We start from the raw sequence: 22,207 nt of genomic DNA on the forward strand, positions 1-22,207 counted from the left end.
CTGGGGGAGGGAGCCTTACCTGGGGCACTATTACACACCCACCCAAACCAGCCCTTAGCCCTGGGCAAAAGGAAAAACCTTCTTATTAGATCAGTGGGTTTCAGCATCAAACTCACCCAAGTGCCTCTACCTCAGCCCCAGGGTATGAAGTGTTTGGAAGTGTGGATTTGACAGTAAAGCTTTTTTTTTTGGCTATTTTGTAACATTGGTGTGTTCAAAACACTTGGACTCACACCGCCAACGTGCATTAGCAGAAACCAAGTGTCAGATTCAGAGAGCTATTCTGAAAACCACACAGGGGGAAAAAAAAAGGAAGAAAATAAAGAAGTCCAACAGGAAAAGCCCAAGTGTTAGCAGAAATGGGGATCTGCAGTACAGCATCCAGGAGTGATGTTGGGGGAGGCGGACTGAGGCATGGTGGATCCGGGGAGTACCTGCAGCCCTGAACCCTCCTTCCCTTGCCTGGGAATGGGCTGGGCCTCAGCTGAGACTCTGGATGCTCAGCACACTGTGGGCAGGAGCTGCAGGGACTTGGGGCTTTGCCAAGGGCTACCTGGCATCAACTACAGAGGCGTTTTGGAGGCACTCGAGCAGAAAGCCTCTTTGGGGTTTGGATGATGAATAAGCTCAGCGTGGAGCAGTTCAGCACAAACTTCTGGTGATGTGCTTGAAAACATGACCCTGGGCACAGGGGGAAGGCGGGAACATCCACACAAGGTGGCAGGGGCTTCATGGAGGGGTGGGCACCACATCCATCGGCTGTGGCTGCCCCAGCGGGGGGCCCCTGGCTGGTCAGGGGTGGATGACATTGAAATTTTGCCCCGTCCCCATGGCTGCTGCTGTGACACCTCGATGTGTTCTGCTGTGTTCAGCTAAGAAATAATTTTGCAAAGAAGTTGTACTTTTTTATTGTTGGGACTCCAGAATTAAGGATATTGCCATCTCTGCCTCTCTTCTCAGCTGATCCTCCCTGAGAATGTGTTATTTTGGACAGTTCAGCCTTTCTACCTGATTCATTTAGCCTAAAGCTGAGAGGCTTGCAGGTGAGACTGGAAGGATTGACTTCTGCAGCAGAAATCTTGGGCTTTCCAGGCAGATGCCTCTCCATGTGCCGAGACGTCAGAGATTGTTGTCTCAAATTCCAGCTAACCCTGGCTAATCCTCCCACCAGCAAGGCTGAATGAAGAGATCCTGTGTCTTCAGACAGATTGGCCTCGACCCTTCTTGTGGCTTTGTGAACAAATGAAACCTCTGCTTTGAGCGAGAGATGGCTGCAGACAGCAGGAGCATACCACTTGAGCAGGGAAAAAGGACTGAATTCAGTAACGCAGTAAAACTCATTTGTGATACTAAATAGACAAATTATACTGTTCAGCTTCACTTACACATACAATAAACCAGCCTGGGTGTGGAGAGTATAAAAACGAGTCAAAATACAGATTGATTCTGAAATCAGTTCTTTTTTTATCCTTTAGAACCATGGACAGGAATGTACAGCTCCACAAAAACGGAGGCCAAACAGATCGAACCAAAACATTTCCTGGGATGCTGCATGACATTTTTTCTAACGATATTTCCTTTCAACCACACTCAGTCTAAAAGCGGCTTTCATTTGCAGTTAAAGTAATCAAGGTACACATTGCACACTCCTTGAAACACAATCTTTGTCATAGGCACTATGATTATTTTTCTTCTCTTTTTATTTGTTTTTACCGGTGAAAAAATAAACACAGGTGAAAATAAACACCTTTTCCCCCATACTTCAATGTGTTTAGGCTATGTGGTTAAGTGGATATTTTCTCCAGCTATTTAGATGAATAAACTTTAAGTTGGAGCATTCATTTCTATGTTCTAAAAGAAAATTTGTGTATGTAGCTTTACATATATATATATATATACTCAGAAGCCCCAAATTCAACTCAAGTGTTTATCAGTGATTTTATTGACAGCAGAATCAATTTTGTTGAAATCAAATAGTTGTCTTATTTCAGTGAATGGTTCAAGACTTTCGGCTGCTAAAAAAGAGGTTTCACAAGACTCGCCCTACACGTTGAGAACACTCAGATTTCATGTTCACATTAGGTGCTGTTTCAGGCACATCTACAGATCAGTTTTAAGGTAAGCATAACTTTATGTGACATAGAAAAGATGTGGTGATCAATAAAGGAAAGCATGAAATCAGGTGTAACTCTACAATAAAAGGTCATCTATTTAAGTGAAGCTTGATTGACTCTACTTGCTAAGTGCTCAGCAAAAACTCTGAAATACTGGATTTGTGGCCATTAAGATTAGTACCGGGAACCAATCATTCCACTTTTAATTCTGGACATCTTAACGTCCTTGTTGACTAAATAGGGAGGACTGAAAAACTATTTAACCAACAAATCAGGCACATGATTTGCAAAGGCAACTCTTCCCTTGCAGTTATTCCAGCTATCCCAGCTGGATATTCACAGTGAACAGACCCCATCTCCATCACCTCTGTTCCATTTTTAAATGCTTCTGGTACAAAGATTTGCTCCAAGTTTCATCAGCAGATAAGAAGCAAGGAGTGCAGAGCACTGCCTGGTCTTCTCTCAGCTAATTAAGGAAGACAGGCAAAGTGCTGATGACCAGATCCCACCCTCAAGGATGGGAAGTTGTCCATGAGCAACCACCTTCCTAGAGCACAGCTGTTCACACAGTGATGTGTCCTCTTTGCCCTCTGAAGCCACCTATAGACAGGTTTAAACTAATGGAAAAGCAAAACTACTCTATTACTTACTGGAGAAATTGAAATAAAAATCACAACTTTGTTGCTAATCCATATGGGGTTAAAGAGGAGCCTTGTTTTAAAGGACTGTGATTTCTAGTGTTTTTTTCCAAGTTGCCCTTTTATCTCAACCTTGGGAGAGTTTCTAATTTTTAGCTTAGGAGGTCCCCCTACTGTGAAACCTGATTCCTTGCCTGAAGAAGGGTCTGAGCCTGTGGGATGCTTCCCCACAACCCAGAACACCGCCTGCACCCTCAAAGTCCATCTAAGATATTACAAACCACAGACAATTCAAAACAGTTTATATATGTCACAGCCTGCAAATAGATGTGACAAACCATATAGAGTCATTTTACCATCACCTGTCTGTGCAAATATGAGTGGAATCAGCTGGAAAGGTTTTTGGTAATTAGCATTTACTTGTGTCCCTGTCTCCTCTGCAGAGAAGACAAAGCACATCTCTTGCCTTACCTTTACTTAATGGTTTTTTAGGAACATGGGCTCTTGGAAGAAAGATGATTTCTTAGGAAAAAAGACAAAATAGATAAGAACATACATGGACAAAACCTGCTCATAATAACCCTGCTCTGACCAGGTAGGTCAGAATTTTATGGTTTGTCTTCTGAGCTCCTCTGAAAAAAAGCATACCATCGTTAGCTGGTGTGAAAATGCCAACAGGCTGAATTTGCCTTCACTGCTTCTCTATACAACATACAGAGAACCAACACAGAACTTATATTTAAGAGATAGCTTTGTTAAATAAAATGGATAATGTGAAAGATCAGCCTGACAGCTGATCCATGCATACAATTGCTGCAGAACAAGTAGGGACAGTTGTGCCTGTACATTTTTCTTCACTGTGAGGGTGATGAGGTACTGGAACAGGCTGCCCATGGAAGCTGTGGATGCTGCATCCCTGGAAGTTTTCAAGGCCAGGTTGGATGGGGCTTAGAGTAACCTGGTCTATTGTAAGGTGTCCCTGCTCACTGCAGGGGGCTTGGAATTAGATATCTTTAAGGTCTCTTCCAAGCCAAACCATTCTATGATATAGATATGATGTTGGACTGCGAGAGCCAGCTCTGATCTGCAGAATTGGAGGACCTTACACCACTGTCAGAACTGGACCTGAGTGATCCCAACCAGTTACTCTGGCAAAGACAGATCAGTGATAACAACTTTAAGCTGGAAGCAGCTTCACCTCTGCAATAATCAAGGAGAATATGCAATGAAGTATAAAAAATGAGGTTAGCTGGAATCAAACTGCTTTAATGATGTTCTGAAGTTACCCTGATAGGCAGAGATATTTCTGCTTAGATTGCCCCAGCTCAGGCAGGGAGAACTAGCAGGTCAGGTCAAATCACGGGCCACAGCCTCAGAAACTGTAAATCAGCATTCCTGCTGGCACTCCATATAACCTGGCAATACCTGGGAGAATCAGACCCATCAATTTTTAGTTCATATTACTTCATTTTGATTTAATGAGAGGAGCCTTCACAGAAGTCAGTGCTGTCACCTGCCTTTTGGTACAGTCACTGGTGGAGGAGCTGCAGACACTCTGTGGGCCACTTTTAGAAAGGAGCACAGGTTAGCTCTGCAGAGGTAGAAACCTGGGTTTTATTTCAGACAGCTCAACTGCTGAGCCACCATAAACATCCTCCTTTGAGAACCTCATTTACTTCATATTAACTGCTTTCAGTGAAACAGCTGCCCCTTGTGCAACACCAGTCTGACCTGGAAGTTTTACATAGTCCGTTTTTTCTTTGTAAATATCTTATTTACCTTTACATGCAAAATCCAAAGTTGCCACGGATGTGCACAGAAATCTCAACATTTTATAGGCAATTTGATACATAAAAGAAATAACTTGAACATGGCTAGCATAGTTTGAGTTGGAAGGGACCTTTAAAGGTCATCTAGTCCAACCCCCCTACAATGAACAGAGGAGTCTTCAACTAGATCAGGAGAGAAACATAGATCTTACCCATCTCCTATTAACATCATGTAAATCTAAATATTTGCATTTAGATTTGTAACATCTAATTTTTTAAAAAATAGTTAATACAAGCATTTCAATTAAAGATGATGTAAAAAAATCACGGAAGAAATTTTACTTTTTTCTTCAGAAGTCTCTGCTTCCAAAATTCAACACTTTAAATGATCCTAGAATTTTTAAGTCACAAAAAACCCAAAACCAAACTAGTGCTGATGACCACAATTTCACTGAAATGAGAAAGATCTGAGAAAGAAATAAAGGACAAGTTTCTCAGAAGACATGACATGGCTTGATGCAAAATCCGTCCCTCCTCACCCATGCAAAAAGCTGTGCCATAGCCAGGAGAAGCTCCTTACCCTATTCTCCAGTTGTTCACAGTGTGCATCTTGCTGGGGTGGTAATACTTCTACTACTTGCTGTTTCCCCCACCAAGAACAGTCAAAATCTCAGCTATTTCTAGAACACTCAAGTTCAGCAGATGGCTCTAATCTTAATACCAATTGGTAGATTTTTTAAAAAATAATCATTAAGTGTTCATGTGTCTCTTCTTTATTTTTCTTTTGATATTCATTTATTCTTTCCTGGAATAGATCAGAGATAATCTAAAGCAAGTGAGTCCAACTTGAGTCAGAAAGCCAAAGTGAAACCTATCCTGCATTTCTGTTCTGCTTATGCTGAGGTATGCAATATTTGACTCTGTACAGGAGTAACGTTATGGAGGAAACATCATCTTAATTATTGTCAAGCAAGGGAAGCCTGAATTCCTTGAGAAAAGCTCTTAGACATAAAACTTATAAAACAGCCTCACTGAAACTTCTTCATTTCCCTGATGCATCTCGATAACCTTCAACTATGACTGTTTATTTCAGAGAAAGCAAGGAACTATTTCTTATTTTATAATATTAATTATTCTTTGTATTATTTTCTATTCTTGTGTTATTGTTTGTATTTTTAGTTTCCAGCTGGGAGCTCTCGTTCTGTATTCCTTCAAAGCAAGACATACACTAAAAAATAATATTTGCCATATAACTCTCAATTTTATGCACTTTGGCATTATTTATATTACATAATTTAATGCAATGCATTTCAGAGACCTCAACCTTTGGAGACATTTTACTAGTAAGAGGCAGAAAGTCGTATCTGAAGTTATAGCTCAGGACATTTCAGATGACTTCTGGTCTTTGGTATGCTAAAAGAAGTCTGAGGCTTCTGGTCTGTAATCTCACAGTACTTCCCAATGCTGGGCAGGAGAACTCAAAGAGGGCAGCTGACTGAAGAGATTGGAAATACTGATAGTGGCAGATATGAGAGAAGGGCAGGAAAATGCCTTGCAGCATGGGCTGCATAAATCCTTCTTCAAGGCAAAGATTTCCTGTTAGGTCAACACAAAGCAGACAAATGCAAGTGCATAAAACTGTTCTAGGCCTTAAATTTACTCAGCAGATACCCCCAGTGTCCCAAATGTCAGGCTGATACTCTTGATGCTGAGGGCAAGGTAAAACTGAATGTGAATAAAGATGTTGAATCGTTACAAATTCAGTTATTTCAGTAAAACTAGACCAGGCATGGGACAGCACAGAAGTGGGTCTTGCAATGCAAGAGGAAAAAATAAGGACAAGGGTACATCAATGCCTAGCCACTATAGTGATGTGGTACAGACCATTGTCCCTGTTAAGGAAAAAAATATAAAAACTGCATGTAGGTCTCCCCTGACGGTGTTAAGAGAATGTATTATCAAAAGCTATGGTACAAATACAGGATTTCCATGCCACTTACATACATTATTTACATTCTTCAGTCATCAGTAACCTCTCTTCATTATAGCTATAAAATTAAATATAGTTTCTTACATAAAAAACCCCTAACCTTATAGCTGTATTTTCACTTCAATAAATCATCCCTTGTTTACAGGACTGTTGATCAAAGAGGAAACTGCTAAATCTTTTCAAGCAAGAAAGGGTCAGTGCAGGCTGTCAGTGAGGTGTGATCTCTCTGTCTCTGCAGCACTGAAAACTGTGCTGTAATAATAAAGAATCAAAACATAACTAGCTTTGTTCCAAGGGACCGGACAAGCATTACAAATTTGGGAATTTCTGCCCCTTTTCCTCTTCTCAAACACTACCACCATGGTCATTAATAAATTCAGGTAATTTATCTTTTATGGCAGTTTCAACAGAAAAAACAACTATATTGGTTTTTGCTATTAAAATGAAAGCACTTTTACCCCCTGCAGCACACACTGGATGAGTGATTCCTTCTCTGCTGTGGCTTTTCTAGTTCTGGGCTACAGCAATGACTTTCCACTGCCACTAATATATTCTGTGACTGCATTACTTGCAAGAGACTACCAATTCCTATGGCCCAATCCTCTAATTGCTATGGAATAAAAATGAAAAAAAACCAACAAACCGCAAACCAACTTTCTTAATAAGTTTACTGCTGTTGTAGCTATTTCATTTCTATGTCGTGTTTGAACTTTGCTATTTAAAATACAAAAATCCTGTTTGATATGATGATTTGGAAGTGCCAAGTCTAAAACCTGAAAACTGGGTGTCACAGTTGTTTTCATGTGAGTAGATATCAAAACAAAGGCAGCATAATCTTGCTGCGAATTCAGCAATAATGCAGCACAAAAAAAAAAAGTTTGCATTACTTTATGTTTTCAGCAAGACAAAGAAATATATTATTCTATGAATAATTTAAAAATAAAATTTAGATAAAATCTTGTTCTCTTTAAGGAAATCTAACAGTCCAGCATTTGGACCACAAAAGAGGACAGACAATACAGACAATGGATCATTGACCTGTGGGGCTACTGAAATAAAATAAAAAAAAAAATCACAAAAGCTGAAAAATCTATCCTAAATATTTGCTTTTCTCCAATCGGCTGGGAGATGAGCATTTTAAATTCATGGCAACATAATAAATCACTTTATAAGCTCATTCTGCCCATCTTTTCCCAAGTGGTAAACGGTTTACAGGGAAATTCCATTTTATTGAAAGGCAATTGATATTAATACCACTTTCAAAACCAGTTTTTATTCCAGGTCTGCTCATTCAAGCTTCAATTTTACTTACTGCAGCTAGAACTCTGAAAGAGTTCTTCTTTGGTTTTCATTTCCAGACTTTCTTGTAAGAAATGTTCAAGTAATGTCCAAAATTAGACTAAGGGAAGCTGGGGATGACTCGGAAAAGGAATCCAGATTTTCTCCCTACTTACACGAGAACTAGACATGAATTAACTGAACATTTCAATTCAGGAGCATATCGAGCACACGCCTGGTCATTGACCACATGCCATCAACTCATTGCTTTTTTCAAAATTTAAACCTGGAGCTGCAGGATTCTGATGACTGACTTTGGAATTAGCCACATGGTGGTAAGTTCACTGCTGTTAGAGCCTGGCCAGGGCCACTCAGCCCCTGTGACAGAGAGACCTGACAAACCAATCACTCAGCCAATGGACCTCGCACCGTATTCCACTGAGAGTGTTCACACAATGCTGTGATTTTCATAAGCAAAATGCAGGTAGCTCCATAAATCAGTGCAGTAGTGCTTACATCATATGGTAGACTACTAAGCTTTGTCACACTACACTAGACTTGCAGTAGTACAGATTTGGGATGTGATCCTCTATTAATATGCCCTGTCATATGCATTGACTACACCAGCCGAGACCATGGCTAGGCGGCTAGAAACCAAAAGCATTCTGAACAGCTCTTTTTTCATGGAGGCATTTGTTGATCTAAACATGATCCTGCAAAAATTAAAACATTTAAGCTTTAGGTCATGGGGTACCAAAGAGTTTTTCAGTGATTAAAACTATGAAATGTGCCCATACTTACCTACATTTCCCATCTCAACTGCTGGGATTGTTCTACTGGGGTTCTTTTTAGAGTTATTTTGGATTGTTTTTGAAAAAATTCTAAACAAAAGTAAAAATATCAGGACATACATCTCCCGTAATTCTCCTCCACAGGATTACACTGAAGGGAGATAGGTTTTCTCTGTTCAGTTCAGAGAAAGTTCAATTTATTTAGCCAGCTGTTTGCTTGAATGCCATGCTACATGTGCAAATTTTCACACCAGGCTACACCTGGAACTTCATAGGCCAGATAAAATTTTTAATTGTGTTACAGGTAAATGACTCAATTCAGAGCCTCTTCTAGGCGGATTACAGACTGTTTCCAAGGCTGGGAACAGATGTAAATCTAGGAATGAACTGCATTTTGCACTGATTCACAGCCCTTCCAATCCACTGAGTTCAATGGGACCAGAAGTAAAGCAATATTTGGCCTACCACTTCAGCTGTTTCAGTACAACTTTCTTATGGATCCTTTACATAATGAGTTGTCAGACCTCGGAGAAAATGTTGTCCCATTCACTGTAAAATAGGAAGGTCCACAGAGGAAAACAGCTGTGTTAGAGAACCACACAAACGACATTAAGGCTACCTAGTTTGACGTTTTCAAACCTTTTTGTTTTCCTCTGCAAACAATGACAGTTTCAATAAGATCTGAAGTAATACTCTTAACAAATAATACACTAGTCTGTCATATGGTTAATATTAACGTCTCTCTATTCAAACATGCTGAAAACTGAATAGAACAGTTAACATATAACAGTCACACATCCTTTGCTGAGTACAAGATCGCATCTCTAACACGAACCGAAGATATCCTCACCATTTCAGATCTTCATCTGTCATTCAGTTAGACATTTCATTCTCTTAAATACATTGCTTGTCCCCTCTTTCTGGGTCTTTCGGGGGTGCTGCGTGAACACATTCACTCCATAAAGGCATTGCTTATGATATGGTTCTTTCTTCAACTGAAATCTTGTTGTGTGTTTCCATTATGTTGCCAGAGGTGAAACTGCAGAGTTTGGAATAATTTGGGGGTGAGGAGGTCTTACATCTGGATTGAAAAGATTTAATTCTGAAACATCAATTTGGGCAGGATTCTGCACATTTTAGCAGAGAGACCATCTCGATGAAATTAATGGTGAAAAATTTATTAATAGTGATCATACTTTACAAATTGTTGAACCAGAGCTTTATATAGTAACCAGCTTTTATATTACAGGTATGTTCACAGGGCTTATGGGCAGAAGCAAGCTCACTTTGCTCATGCCCTCAGATGGTGGGATGTAAATGCTGTTAACAGAAAAGTCATATGATTGTAGGGATGCAAAGCTGAGCCCCACCTAATACACCCTGTCTTTCAGAGGATTTATCTAGTGTGGGCTTGGGACCACACCCACCACAGTCAGCTCAGTTCATGCAGTGAGACTGTGCCCAGCCACAACATAGGGCAGAAAAACAGGGTGAGACCAAACCTCATGGCGATCCACCTCACTGATACAACAAAAGCTCTGTGTCTTTGCAGAAGGGAGTCCAAACAAGACAGGCTCCATCCTGGGGCACAGAACAACAGTTTGCCCTCAAATATATTTCTACTGAAAACACACAGCAAAGATTACAGCCATAGAAAGTTCTGTAAACAAGACAATTTCATCAACTTTATCTTTAAAAGAAACCCCAAAATCAAAACCACAAAAGGAACCCAAAATAAGACTTGCTGAATGAAGACTGTTAATTTTTTTTTACTGCCTTAACAAAAAAAATGACATACACCTTCAGCATTTCTTTTCCAAATTTACTTGACAGAGGTTAAAATATTGCTTTATTCTGACTCAACATACAACAGCACAGCGTGATCGATTGTGCTATTTTGGGAAGTCTTGAGACTTGTGAACTAGAAAGTCTGGGGCACATTAATAAATTTAACCATTAATTTGCTGCAAAGGAATGTTTAAATACATTCTGTATATACTGTTTTTTCTAATCAATCTTCTGATATTAACCAGGGAAGGTTATTTCGCAATTATTTATTATAGTTGACTTTTCCCCCCAAGAATAAGCAGATATTTTAATACCAATAAAACCAGTAATATGTGTCACCGAACCCAATTCATTGTACTATTGGCATATTTTGTTACAATTTCTGGGGGAAAGAGGGACTAAAAAGAAAGCTAATGGAAAAAGTGCTATAATGTGACTGGGATACGGCAGCCAGGCAATGACACTTCTTCTCTAAGACCTTGATCCCCTGCAGGGAGTGACTTGGTGGAAGCCATCTGCTCTTATACAGCCCCATTAGACTCAGATCTGTGCATGCCTGCGGGTCTGTCCATAGAATCATCTGCAGGGTTGAAACTTTAAAGTTCACAAGCCTAAGCCATAATTAATTAAAGTAACTGGAGAACTGAATGCAGGAACAAATTAGGCATAGTGAACACTTATCAGCTGGATTTTGATCATACTGGATCTCCCTGACTCTTCTCTGAACAACCCATAATAAAAGGTAAGTTAAAAAAAAATATACACAGACACCAAGAAGTGCTCCTTGAGAGCTTACAAATGCCTTCAAAGTGTAAAAGTTTAGAAATGTTTAGGGGTGCTAACGAACAACGGAGTTTATGGTGCCACTCAAAAAAAACCCCAAATCAGAAACCAAAACCACACCTGTTGTAATACACACTTCTGCATTTTCCCTTGTTCTTCCTAACTCTCCACCAAGGCAGCTCTGGTAGGCAAAGCTCAGAAGATGGAGCAGCCACCGGCTTCTAACCACTGGATCTCTACAGAACCCAATCCCTCTCCATGCTTGGCAGAACCCAAAGCTCCTAAATGATTCCATTGACTTTCTTGGCTGATCGACACATCAAATTAAGGTCGAGAGTTAAGAATATGTTCAGTTTAGGGATGACCTCATTCCACAGCAGGTACCAGAACTCAGAAGTAGGAATCTGTGTGCCTGTTTCTGTGGTATGAACCTGGAATCAAGAGGAGAGGGGGAGACGGGATTAGACCTGTGCTGGGCTCACGGGACTTGGTCCCCAGGGTCTGAATCCCTGGCCAGTAGCTCGCTGCAGCACTGCCCTGAAACCACAAATGCATCTAAGAATGGTCTTGGACTTTACTGAAAAGAAGATGCATAGCCTAAGACTTTGGACAGTTGAACGGGACCATGGTAAAATCCTCTGTAACTGAAACTGTGTAATCCTGCCTAGAAAGCACCTGATGCACGCTTCATCCCTCCTGGAACTTTTCCCTTAAAAAAATATTTTGTTAAAAAACACTATGATATGAGGGCGATTGACTATTTGGTTTCTTCTAAGTAGATGCTCTTAAATTAATGCATATAAATAATTTGTATTTAACTTCCTCCCTTCCTGTTTAGCAAAGCATCGAATGCACAGATCTCTCATTTCCCCTCCCACAACCCCCGCACAAAGTCACTTGGTCAATACTGAGTCTCTTTGTGTTTCATTTTTTAAGACAAATTGCCCCTCTCGCTCCGACTTGGCCAAGGGGCTCATGGGCAGGAAGGCCGTGTTTTCACTCGCGCTGCTCTCTGCGTCTGCGCTCGCCAGTTCATAGTCCTCCGACCGCCTCGCGTCCGTCAGAATCCGGATCTGCTCCTGCACAGTTTCTAGCAATATTTTCACTTCGTGTTGTTCTGCTATAAGACAATTACTGACAGGGGAACTCACATTGACAAGTTCAGCAGAATAGGAGTTTTTGCACCATTTGATGCCTGTTACTTCAGAAACATTTTGCATTTGCATGCAGGCTTCGTCCAAGCCCACAGACGGGATGATGGGAACGGAGTTGGCCCTTGAAGATGAATAGCCGACCAAGTCCTTCTGATCCACGTTATTAAAATATGGGGTTGTCTCTCTTGAAGGCAGTTGCATATTTATTGAAGTATTCTGAGGAGTTTTTAAACCACTGGATGAATACCTGGAAAGAGTAAAAAACGGTTTTTGTTTTACATCAAGTGGTCAGATGCAACTGGCAGCAGGGACACTGAGGTTTAGTGAACTGTGCTGAAAGGATACACATGATTTTTCCCTTCCACTAGGAGCACTTGGCAGTGGTGGGGCCCTGGGGAAAACAACAGGCTCTGGAGACAGCTTTTGATTCTCAGATCTGCCAGTGGCAAGCCACTGCTTTTCCCTCAGTCTCATTTTGCCCACCAGTACATGAGAGTAATGAAAATTCCTTTTTAAAAGATTTCAGAAGTTATAATGTATTATTAATTTGCTTTGAAATTAAATTTGACATTCTATTCCTACATTTCTGAATCCAGAAATGGATTGATACTTTCTTCAATGTCAGAACTCTCAATGTCAAATGGTTATTTTAGGAAAACACTTAAAAAAGATGCAGATAAAAAGAACTTTAAACACACATGGCTGTGTAGTCTTTGTTTACATAGAAATGATTGTACTCCCCTTCAAACAATCAGAGCATCTAAGTGCAGTGTACCTCTGAAAAATGTCTATTTTTTCAATAGCCTTTACCATAATGTTGGCCTGGTTTGTTTTATTAGATTTCATCTGGAAATAGAGCTAATATATATTAGGCTTGAGCAAATGTCTGTGTTCTCTTGATATTGTAATACTGTTTAAAAAAACCCCAATCCTTTATCTTCCACTAATACATCTCACAGCATGATTTTATTTATTGTGAGGCAACTTGGTGAAATTTATCAGCATTTCCATTTTGTTTCAAAGCCAAATTCATTATTCTGAGAGGGAAATGTTTTGTTTACAAAAAATAGTTAAAAAAAAAGAAATGGAAAGTATACTAAATATAAAATAAAGGAAACAATGAAAAAAAAAAAGAAGTTTCCCATCTGAAAGTAGTATTACTAGAAATATGGTGCTCTAAGAGTTACTCCATCTACTAGTCATGTTACTAAGGACCACAGACATTACCTCAGTACCAGAATATACTTTATTTATAATCAGCTTATCACTATTTAATAAGGCAAGCTAATGGTTAATCTAACATGTTTTATCCATGGATGAGGACAGCAACATTTAGACCTGGTGTGGAGGCAAGTGCTCTGACTTCAAGGGTATTATTCTGAAAATCCCGCTGGACCTCACTAGGGATATCCTTCTACTCATATGTACCTCGCTGCTTTTTGGTATGGGCAGAAAAAGAGCTAATGAAAAGAAAGTGAATCCCGTGAAACAGCCATAGTGCAGCATTAGCACATAATGGGAATTAACTGGAAAGGCTTCCTTTGGCCCATCCTCCCCGCCAGGTGTCAGACAGGAGACAGCAGGAGGTATCTTCAGGCTCATTTCCAGCAGAGTGCCACTGACCTGTAATTAACTCGTCTGTGGTGGCACTGCGTTTGTACAAGTGCCTGACACATATTCATGTGTACACATGCACACATGAAGGTCTGTACAGAGGTCTCCAGGCATCCCCAAAAGAGCAGAACATGCATCTGGGAGCTCTGTGATAAGGAGGAGGTGTTGTGAACTTTGCTGCTATGTGATGGAAAGAGAAGTGCTTTGGGAAGTGGGACTCCAGGGAATAATAGAGCAAACAGCCTTTTTGGATATGTGCTAGAATTTTCTGTCCACGCTATACAGATGTAGCTACATATTATATCTGAGCCAGCTTTGGTTAATTACATTTGCACTGTGCTTAGACACACCTGCAGCCATTCATGGAGGAGCTTTTTAGAACACTTCTCAAGACTCATGAATGAAATACTAATTGGGGATATTATTCCTGAGGGAGGACAATTAAAAAAAAATAAATGAAAACAAAACAGTGCAGACCTTTGGGTTGTGCCCACTCTTGTTTCCTTTGCTTATATATAATTGTTCAAACGACTATAGCTGGAGAGATCGCATCAGTTGCATTAGTCCCTTTTTTGGTAATTCAGGCCCTAAATATATTCTGGGCTGCACCCTGAAAACAAAGGGAGTGAATGTTTTTAATGAATTTCACATGCAATGGATGTTTTATACGGATGATATATAAGCAAAAACAAGAAAAGATTGAATTAAAATGGATTTGGTGAGAAAACAGTAACATTTGCCAGTTCTATAACAGAGATTCAATTATTCCTTGTATTTTGAAAACTAACTGGCAGCAGCAGTAACATGTAACACAATGCCTGGCATATTTCTATAATATTTTTTGAAATACAGCTAAACATACCAACTTTATGCCAGATTTACATGTTTCTGCCTTGTGCTCACAGGGCTTACAAAAAGGGACTGAGGTTGAATTAAAGTGCATACACTGTATGCAACAGGTGAGGTATTAAACTGGAAGGGGTATTACATCTAAATCATGTGAGACTTGGCTTTTGGTTAATTACAAACTGATCCATGCTTTTATGACACCAGACTACTGCTGTTTTCAATAGACTGAGACTCAGAACTATAATTGAAGAACCTTAATTACATTTTCCTATCATTAACTTTCCCAGAACCATAGTTCCTCCAAAGAAATATATCTGGTTTTTTATCTGAAAAATTATTTTGTCTGAATAAATTTATTCATCTGCATGTGTTTCAAAGTGCAGCTCTCTCTCCACCCTCCTCCTAAAACCACGCAACAAAAGAAAAGCAAACATTTATAAATATTCAACAGTAATTAATTATGTTATACAGTGTTTGAGTCTAAATTAAAGAATGAAACTGAAAGAAGCATAATAATTTTTTACTGCTGACCCTTCCTGCCAGGTCCCTGACCGCTGGAGATCAAACCACTGTCCACTTCACTGCATGTCAACTCACAACACCCTCAGGGACTGGAACCTGTCTGAGACGTAACTGACACGGAGGTGACTTCTTTAAGCCACTCATTTCAAGTAGGTTTTTCTACTCTTTCAAGTAATACACTGAATAAATAACTGATATTACCTGTATTTGACTCAAACAATATTAGATCGTGTGCAAATATCACGATTTGGTGCTTTTTGAAGGCAGCAAAAGCCTTCCTCTCAATGTGGGATGTGAAGAGAAGCACTTTTGCAGGAGGAACAAACACTATCAGCTAAATTATTCTCTTTTGTATCGAGTATAAACACACAAAGTCTGACTAAACTTCAGCCAGAACTGCTGATGGACAAAGTTCAGAATGCTCATAGAATTAGGGAGATAAACCACTTTGATTTGTGCATTCCTATAAGGAAAGACGGAGGTTTAAAGGAGAAGAAAGGAAGCAGTGTAACTTCTGCAAAGGACAAGGGAACTTTTTATTTGGGCTGGAAATCCAATGAGAATACCAACACTGTGAAACCAGCAGATATTTAGATGCTAAACATCCTTAGTGCACAAAATAAGCATGAAGTGCTGAGCAGACTGAGGTCAGAAGATCACAGGCTCGTCCCAATATCAAACTTTGGCAGAACTGAAAATTTAAAATACAGACCAATACAAGACGATACTTGTAATATCCCACACTGGTTTCCTAGAGTAAAGAAAATACAACTACCCACAGCTTTGCTGTTTTGTATCTCACTTCTCTCTAGGAGAAGACTACAGCACTCCCCAGAGCCCATGTTATAAGACGTCTGCTGGAGAGGGAAGGCTGTCAGCCTGTTCCTTTCAGGAAGGGTTGCAATTTCAGTAACAATTTTCACAAGGAATTATATGCACATTATCATACAAATAAACAATAATACATTTACTGCAAGAGGTAATAAACAATTTTTTTCTCAGAAGAAGCAAATAGTAACAATGACAGATGCATGAGTCAAACTTATTTAAAAGAAGGCACCAGATACACAAACCTTTTGCTGCTTTGCTTTCCCCCTTCCCAGGTAAGCCCTGCTCTTGGTCTGTCTTTCCTAATTACTGTGGCTAGCTTTGTTAGGTAGATTCATCCACAAAACAGTGAGCCAAGGGCAGCACTGGAGGATGGGTGCCTACACATGTGATGACAACCACATACACACATGTAACAATGTTGTGGCTGTCATTTCCCAGGAGATCAGAGTGGTAAGTGATAATAGCTCCTTTCATCCTTAAGAAAAATATAACACGTGGGTGACCTCAGTTCTGCACTTCATAAAGCCAGTTATGACACAAAACCCTGCAGCTCCCTTCTCATAGTGTAACTCTTCACTGTGACTTACAGGTGTGCAGATGAAACCGGTGGGTTTTTCATTCTATTCCAGATATCACTCCTATTTTTATATATATGATATGCTTGTAATGATCCTGGAAAGTCTTTGGAAATCTATAGGAATATGTAAATATTACGCAAAATACCTCAGCAATTGCAAAAGACTTCAAAGGCAACTGCAGGTGCTCAGGAGCACTTCTGAAATTCAGACTTTATGTACAGTTGGAGTTCACAGTCAATGTTCCAACAAACTGAATTAAAAAAGGAAAAAAAATAGTGGAATTGTTTTTCAAAGACAAACCTATGTGAAGTGATTGGTCTTCAGTCTATAGAAAACAAACTTCACAATGTACATTGATTTATTAAAAAAAGTTGAACTTCTTAATTCTCTTATTTGCCCGGTGCTGATTGATGGAAGAAAAAAATGCTATCCATAAATTACTAGAACATCATAGCACTGCTAGAAAAAACAGTTATAAGGAGTAATGTTGCCAATCACTTACAGTTTGTTCTGATCCCTCTCTCTACAGCCTTTGAAATGCTTAAAAAAAGCAGCCAGCCAAATAAAAACATATTACCTTCAAAGAGCCAGTATGCAGAAAACATTCTTTTGCTTTCAGCAGTATAAAACCTGGGTCCACAGTGTACTACCACAAAGTTGGAACACGGCAAAGCATATTAACCTCCCAACAGCAGCCGCTCCCAAACAGGCTCAGCTCAGTTATACTGTTACTTACCCGTGACAAGGTATTGTGTCCTGGTCTGTGATCCTTGACTCTTCTAGCTGTTGATATGCTGGTCCTGTAATTCCATTGAACCTACCCCGAGGCAAGGGAGGAGTCCTCCGAAAGGCATTTCGATGTAGCATCCCACTTTTCTGTCCTGGGCTGCAGCATGAAGAGAGACTTCTAGGAAAAACACCAAGAGTACAGTAAAAATTATCACAACAACAGCATAAAATTCTGCAAAGTAAAGGTTCAGGATTAATAACACATGGATTACTGTTCTCATAAACTTTGCTGTGGCGGTCTATGATGGCCACAGTAGAAATTCTCTATGGAAATATAATACTATAATCCACCATTAGCTGCTGTTTATGCTCTATTTAATACATCACCTCTCTTCTCAGAATGAAAATAATTGCCCAGTATATTAAATGTTTTCTTGCACTTGATGAAGGATGCTTCTTTTTTCCATGCTGCATATCATAATCCCACTACATAGAGTTACTCCTCAGACAGTATAAACAAACAGCACAGCTCCATCATACCCACAGCTGAATTCAAAAATCAGATCTGAAACCGAGAGCCCATTACAGCCTACAGTGTGCTGCTTCCTGATACAATAACATTAAATTGAGGAAAAAAGTGTAAGTGAACAATATAAGTGAAGTTTATGAACTGCAGCTTGAAGAAGCCATCTAAGACAAGTTTCCTCCACTTTGAACAAGATTTCTATATTGTTTTATTCTTGTTTCATATACAGATTGCTTTCCTGTTTGTATACATGGATCAGTGCTGTGTTGTTACTTTATGTGATTTAATATAAACTTGAATTTCATAAAAACAAGTAGAAGTTTCATACTTATTTTAGAAAACTGCTTTTGTAAACATTTTTCTAGTGTTTTGGAAGGAGAATGGAATTTTTTTCATCTCATGCAGGAATTAAAAGGTATCAAGAATCCACAGTTTTGGTATGCAAACCATAAATTTAGCTATTACTAAATCAAAAATATGGGAACACAGAATTAAGACAAGGTATAACCTATTCTTAATGTTAACAGGTCACAGTACTGCATGGTGTGACTGGTTATTCATTTTCCAGCTACTCCTACTTCTCTTGGCATCTTCTGGGTCTCAGAAATGCATGTGCTACCTAATATTCTGTTACATCTTTAATGACAACTTAAGATAGGTTTTGTAGATGCCTTTTACAAGTCATTAATTTTGGCTATGTGAATAATTCAAACTTTTGATAAAATTCAGCAATGCAAAAGACTTTTGATAAGTTTGCTTCTTTTTTTCCTATTATAGTATGACTTAAAAATAATTTGCATTTTTTAACTAGTGGGATCTTGGACAAATTAAAACCAACCTTTTCTGTCCAAAGTTAAAATAAGAAATAAATTCAATGGTCTCTTATCCTACTGCTCAAGCTATCAGTGTTCCATCACCACCTTGGCTCTGTTTTCTTCTACACCTTTATTTTTCTATAGCTTTTTAACTGAAAAGATCAATAGCATTTCCTCCAGGGTTTTTGATGCTTCCTTAAATATATTTTTCCTTCGCTACTAAGGAGGCTGTGAAAAAAACTTCTTTGAAAAAATTAAATACTGGCCTTTCAGTTCTGAAGGCTGAGTTCAAGTTGTGAGTTACAGTTCATATTCTGTAAAGTAACACCACCACAACACAAAATAATTGACCAATTCTGCTCAGGAGAGTCTCAGATTATTACAGCAGAGGATCTCAAAAGATGCAGCTGAATGAATAATTTGTGATGGATAAGGAAAGTCAGGGTTGTTTACTTACTGAAGCATATTCATCAATGTTCTACAAAAGTAAAAAAACTGATTATCAGACTTTAGACTGATTACAAATATTTGAAACTAGAAATTTTACATTTTTAATTGTGGTTGATTTGATGCCCTTGTGCATCCTCCTTGCTAGATGATAGCACACAGTCTCCTATCTAATAATACGCACATGCAAATTCACAAAAGCTCCTCATTTGTAACAGACGTAATTTCAACACATACAGGTAATACCTGATGCAAAAGCTATAAACTGCAGCACAGATGCAGATAAATGACTTATCTGGACTTCAGTTTGCACTGAAAGTCTCACTGCTCCATGGAGCACTAGATGCCAGGGGCTGTTAAAGGTGTGTGTGCTGGTCAGATCGAAGGGATCTGGCACGTGCCAACACTGTCCTGCAACCACAGCGCTTCCAGCAGTGACAGTGTTGAAGCAACCAATTTGTTACCAATGGGAGGTTCTCATGCTTTCAACATTTCTGACAGAAAAAAAAAAAAAGAGGGGAAAAATGAATGAAAATCATTTGTGGTCATGGAGAAGATGAATTCACTAAGGACTAGGAAATACTTACAGACAGCACAGCTGTAAGCTGCAGGATAACTCATTTCTTCAAGCACCAAAGATAGTAACAATTTCTGTTAAAAGTTCTATGAAAAGGTAACTCCAGCATAACAAAGCTCTTTCTTTCTCACAAAACTGATCCCGAACATCAGCAACATCTTCCTCTAAAAGTGTCAATACAGCACTCTCAGACTTCTGCTCTATTGCTCACATGAAGATTTTCTCCCTCTCAGGCAAACAATGCCTTTCAGATTTCTTCATGGACTTTATTGTCCTTTAGCCATCATTATGGTTTCTTCCTCCCTGCACTCCACTCTAATTGGGTAAAAGAAATCAGCCCACATAACTGAGCCATTCAATAATTTAGACCAATACATAAAGCTGTAGCAGATATGTCCTTAAAATCTATTAATCAATTACTCCAGAATTAAAAAAATCAGAATATGCATGAACTGGTTCACAAGTGATGCATAAACCAGGGTGAAATATAGTTCTGATGAATTAATGGTTTGAAAAACGCACTTAATTAAGAACTTGGCATTCTTTGTTGCAAGTTGCTTCCAGTGAAAATTTTCTTTTAGGTTGAGCAACCGAGTGGGAACAAAGTCTGTTCCTGCAGGTGGAGTACTCTCCTCTCGAGGCACATACACAGCTCCCGAGTCCAGTTAACTGCGTTCATGAAGAGATGACCAGCAGTGTTTTTACAGTAACTCTATGAATCTTCTTGTACTACTTTTTAGTTAATTACTAAACACAATTGATTTTACATCACATTATGAACACATTAAGATGTAAATTTGCCAACAGAACATGAAAAACCTTAAAAAGAGATGTTTTCCAGCAGCCAGCCTATATCTACAAATCTACTCTTCGTTTCTGAAATGTAAGCATTGTTGATTCATTACATATTCTTGTATTCAGGAACAGCATGTGTAGGGGCTGATTCCGGACTTTGGAACTCTACATAAATCCTTCAAAGCTACCTATATCTGGTCACCACCCTTGTGAGAGATGCAACAGGAAAAGAAAACAGAGCATTCAAGGTACCTCAGTGGCACTGAGTTTAATCATCTGCCATAACTTCATCATATACTCCCTGTAGTGCACTGATCAACCTCCATCCTAAAACTACAATGATATGCAGGATACCACCACAGAAAGTTGTTCTATATTGAAAACTTTAAAACTTCCATTTAGTTTACAGTTATTTCTGACGCATGTGCCATCATACTCCTTCACTTTGAATAGGTCTTTAACTCCTTGTTATCCTTTTTGAGATGTATTTATAAGCAGCAGTCACACACTCTTTCCAGTCTCCTGAATTGAATACTGACACAAGACAGTGTCAGTCTAACACTTTCCATAGAACATGGATCACTGACTCCTCATATTAGCTCATGAATGCAATTTGAGTCCATAATAATCAGGGGGCCATTTAAACCAGGTGAGATAATAGTGGTACATTCTCATATACAAATGAAGTGACAACAGTATCTCATGAAGTGGTATTAATCTTTCTGACTTTCTGACGAAGATGCTGTAATTAATACTTCCTCTCATCCCATATACCTTTTGCACAGCTGCATCACTTCGTGACTTAGTTATATCCTTTAACCAAGTAGTATATACTGAAACCTTTCTACCTCATTTGTTTCTTAAATTTTATTACCAGTTCCCAAATGCCTGACCTTGTATTTAGTACAGCTGAACTTCAATCCACCCCTGTTAGCCATCCTTTAAAGTTATGCCATTCACTCCTTATATCTAAATCTTTATCTGTACTGTGATTCTTAACTAATTTTTTCAGGATGTTCCAATTCTTTTTGTGCCAAAGCCATGCACAAAAACATTAAACAAAGTTTGCCCCCAACATTAACTAGTTCCTTGAGTGCTCCACTAGTGCTCCACTGTTGACTGTCTTCAGCCCAGCACTTACCTTTTCAACATAACTCCTCACTATCTCCCTCTTAACCACCTCTGTGTATCCACATTATAGTTTTTCTGTCTCTCCCTGCTTTCTCCCATTGAAGGCATTAGACACATGTGACAAGAGTGACTGAGGCTGCGTGGAGATCGAGCTCACCTACATCGAATACAAAGAAAGTCATCAGTGATGTGTTGCAGGAGCTGCTGCTGGTAAACTAGTAAATATTTTTCGGCCTTTTTTATATCTACTCCCAGAATCTGCTCCCCCCACATTTGTCCTAAAGCCTTGACTAGTCTAATTCAACATAATTGGCCCTCAGTTACTTCAATAAATTTTCCATACTCCTAAATATTTGACACTTGCTATTCCATCATCATATGTTACAGCTCCCATTTTTACAGATTTTGCTACTAGACTTGAAATTTCATGAGCTGGTTCTCCTTCCAGATTTCTTTGATCAGGATTAACTAAACCAACTTGACTTGAA

At 39.1% G+C, this 22,207-nt stretch overlaps 1 protein-coding gene across 4 annotated transcripts in view; it reads right to left on the reverse strand.

Annotated features, from left to right (window-relative positions):
• Nucleotides 1-1,444: 1,444 nt before the first annotated feature.
• NRG3 (neuregulin 3) overlaps nucleotides 1,445-22,207 on the reverse strand; it is a 376,165-nt gene continuing 355,402 nt past the window's right edge. For 2 of the 4 annotated variants that reach the window (XM_064662520.1, XM_064662519.1), the window contains exons 8-9: nucleotides 17,436-17,606; nucleotides 1,445-12,552 (exon numbers count right to left, since the gene is read on the reverse strand). In XM_064662520.1, coding sequence (XP_064518590.1) covers nucleotides 12,045-12,552; nucleotides 17,436-17,606 — 679 coding nt within the window. In that variant the 3' untranslated portion in view covers nucleotides 1,445-12,044. Of the gene's footprint in view, nucleotides 12,553-14,396; nucleotides 14,530-17,435; nucleotides 17,607-22,207 lie in introns of all 4 variants that reach the window. The other 2 variants (XR_010432258.1, XM_064662521.1) reach the window with 2 other exon arrangements.

This window comes from Pseudopipra pipra, chromosome 8 (genome assembly GCF_036250125.1).
Source record: "Pseudopipra pipra isolate bDixPip1 chromosome 8, bDixPip1.hap1, whole genome shotgun sequence".
NCBI classification, from domain to species: Eukaryota; Metazoa; Chordata; class Aves; order Passeriformes; family Pipridae; genus Pseudopipra; species Pseudopipra pipra.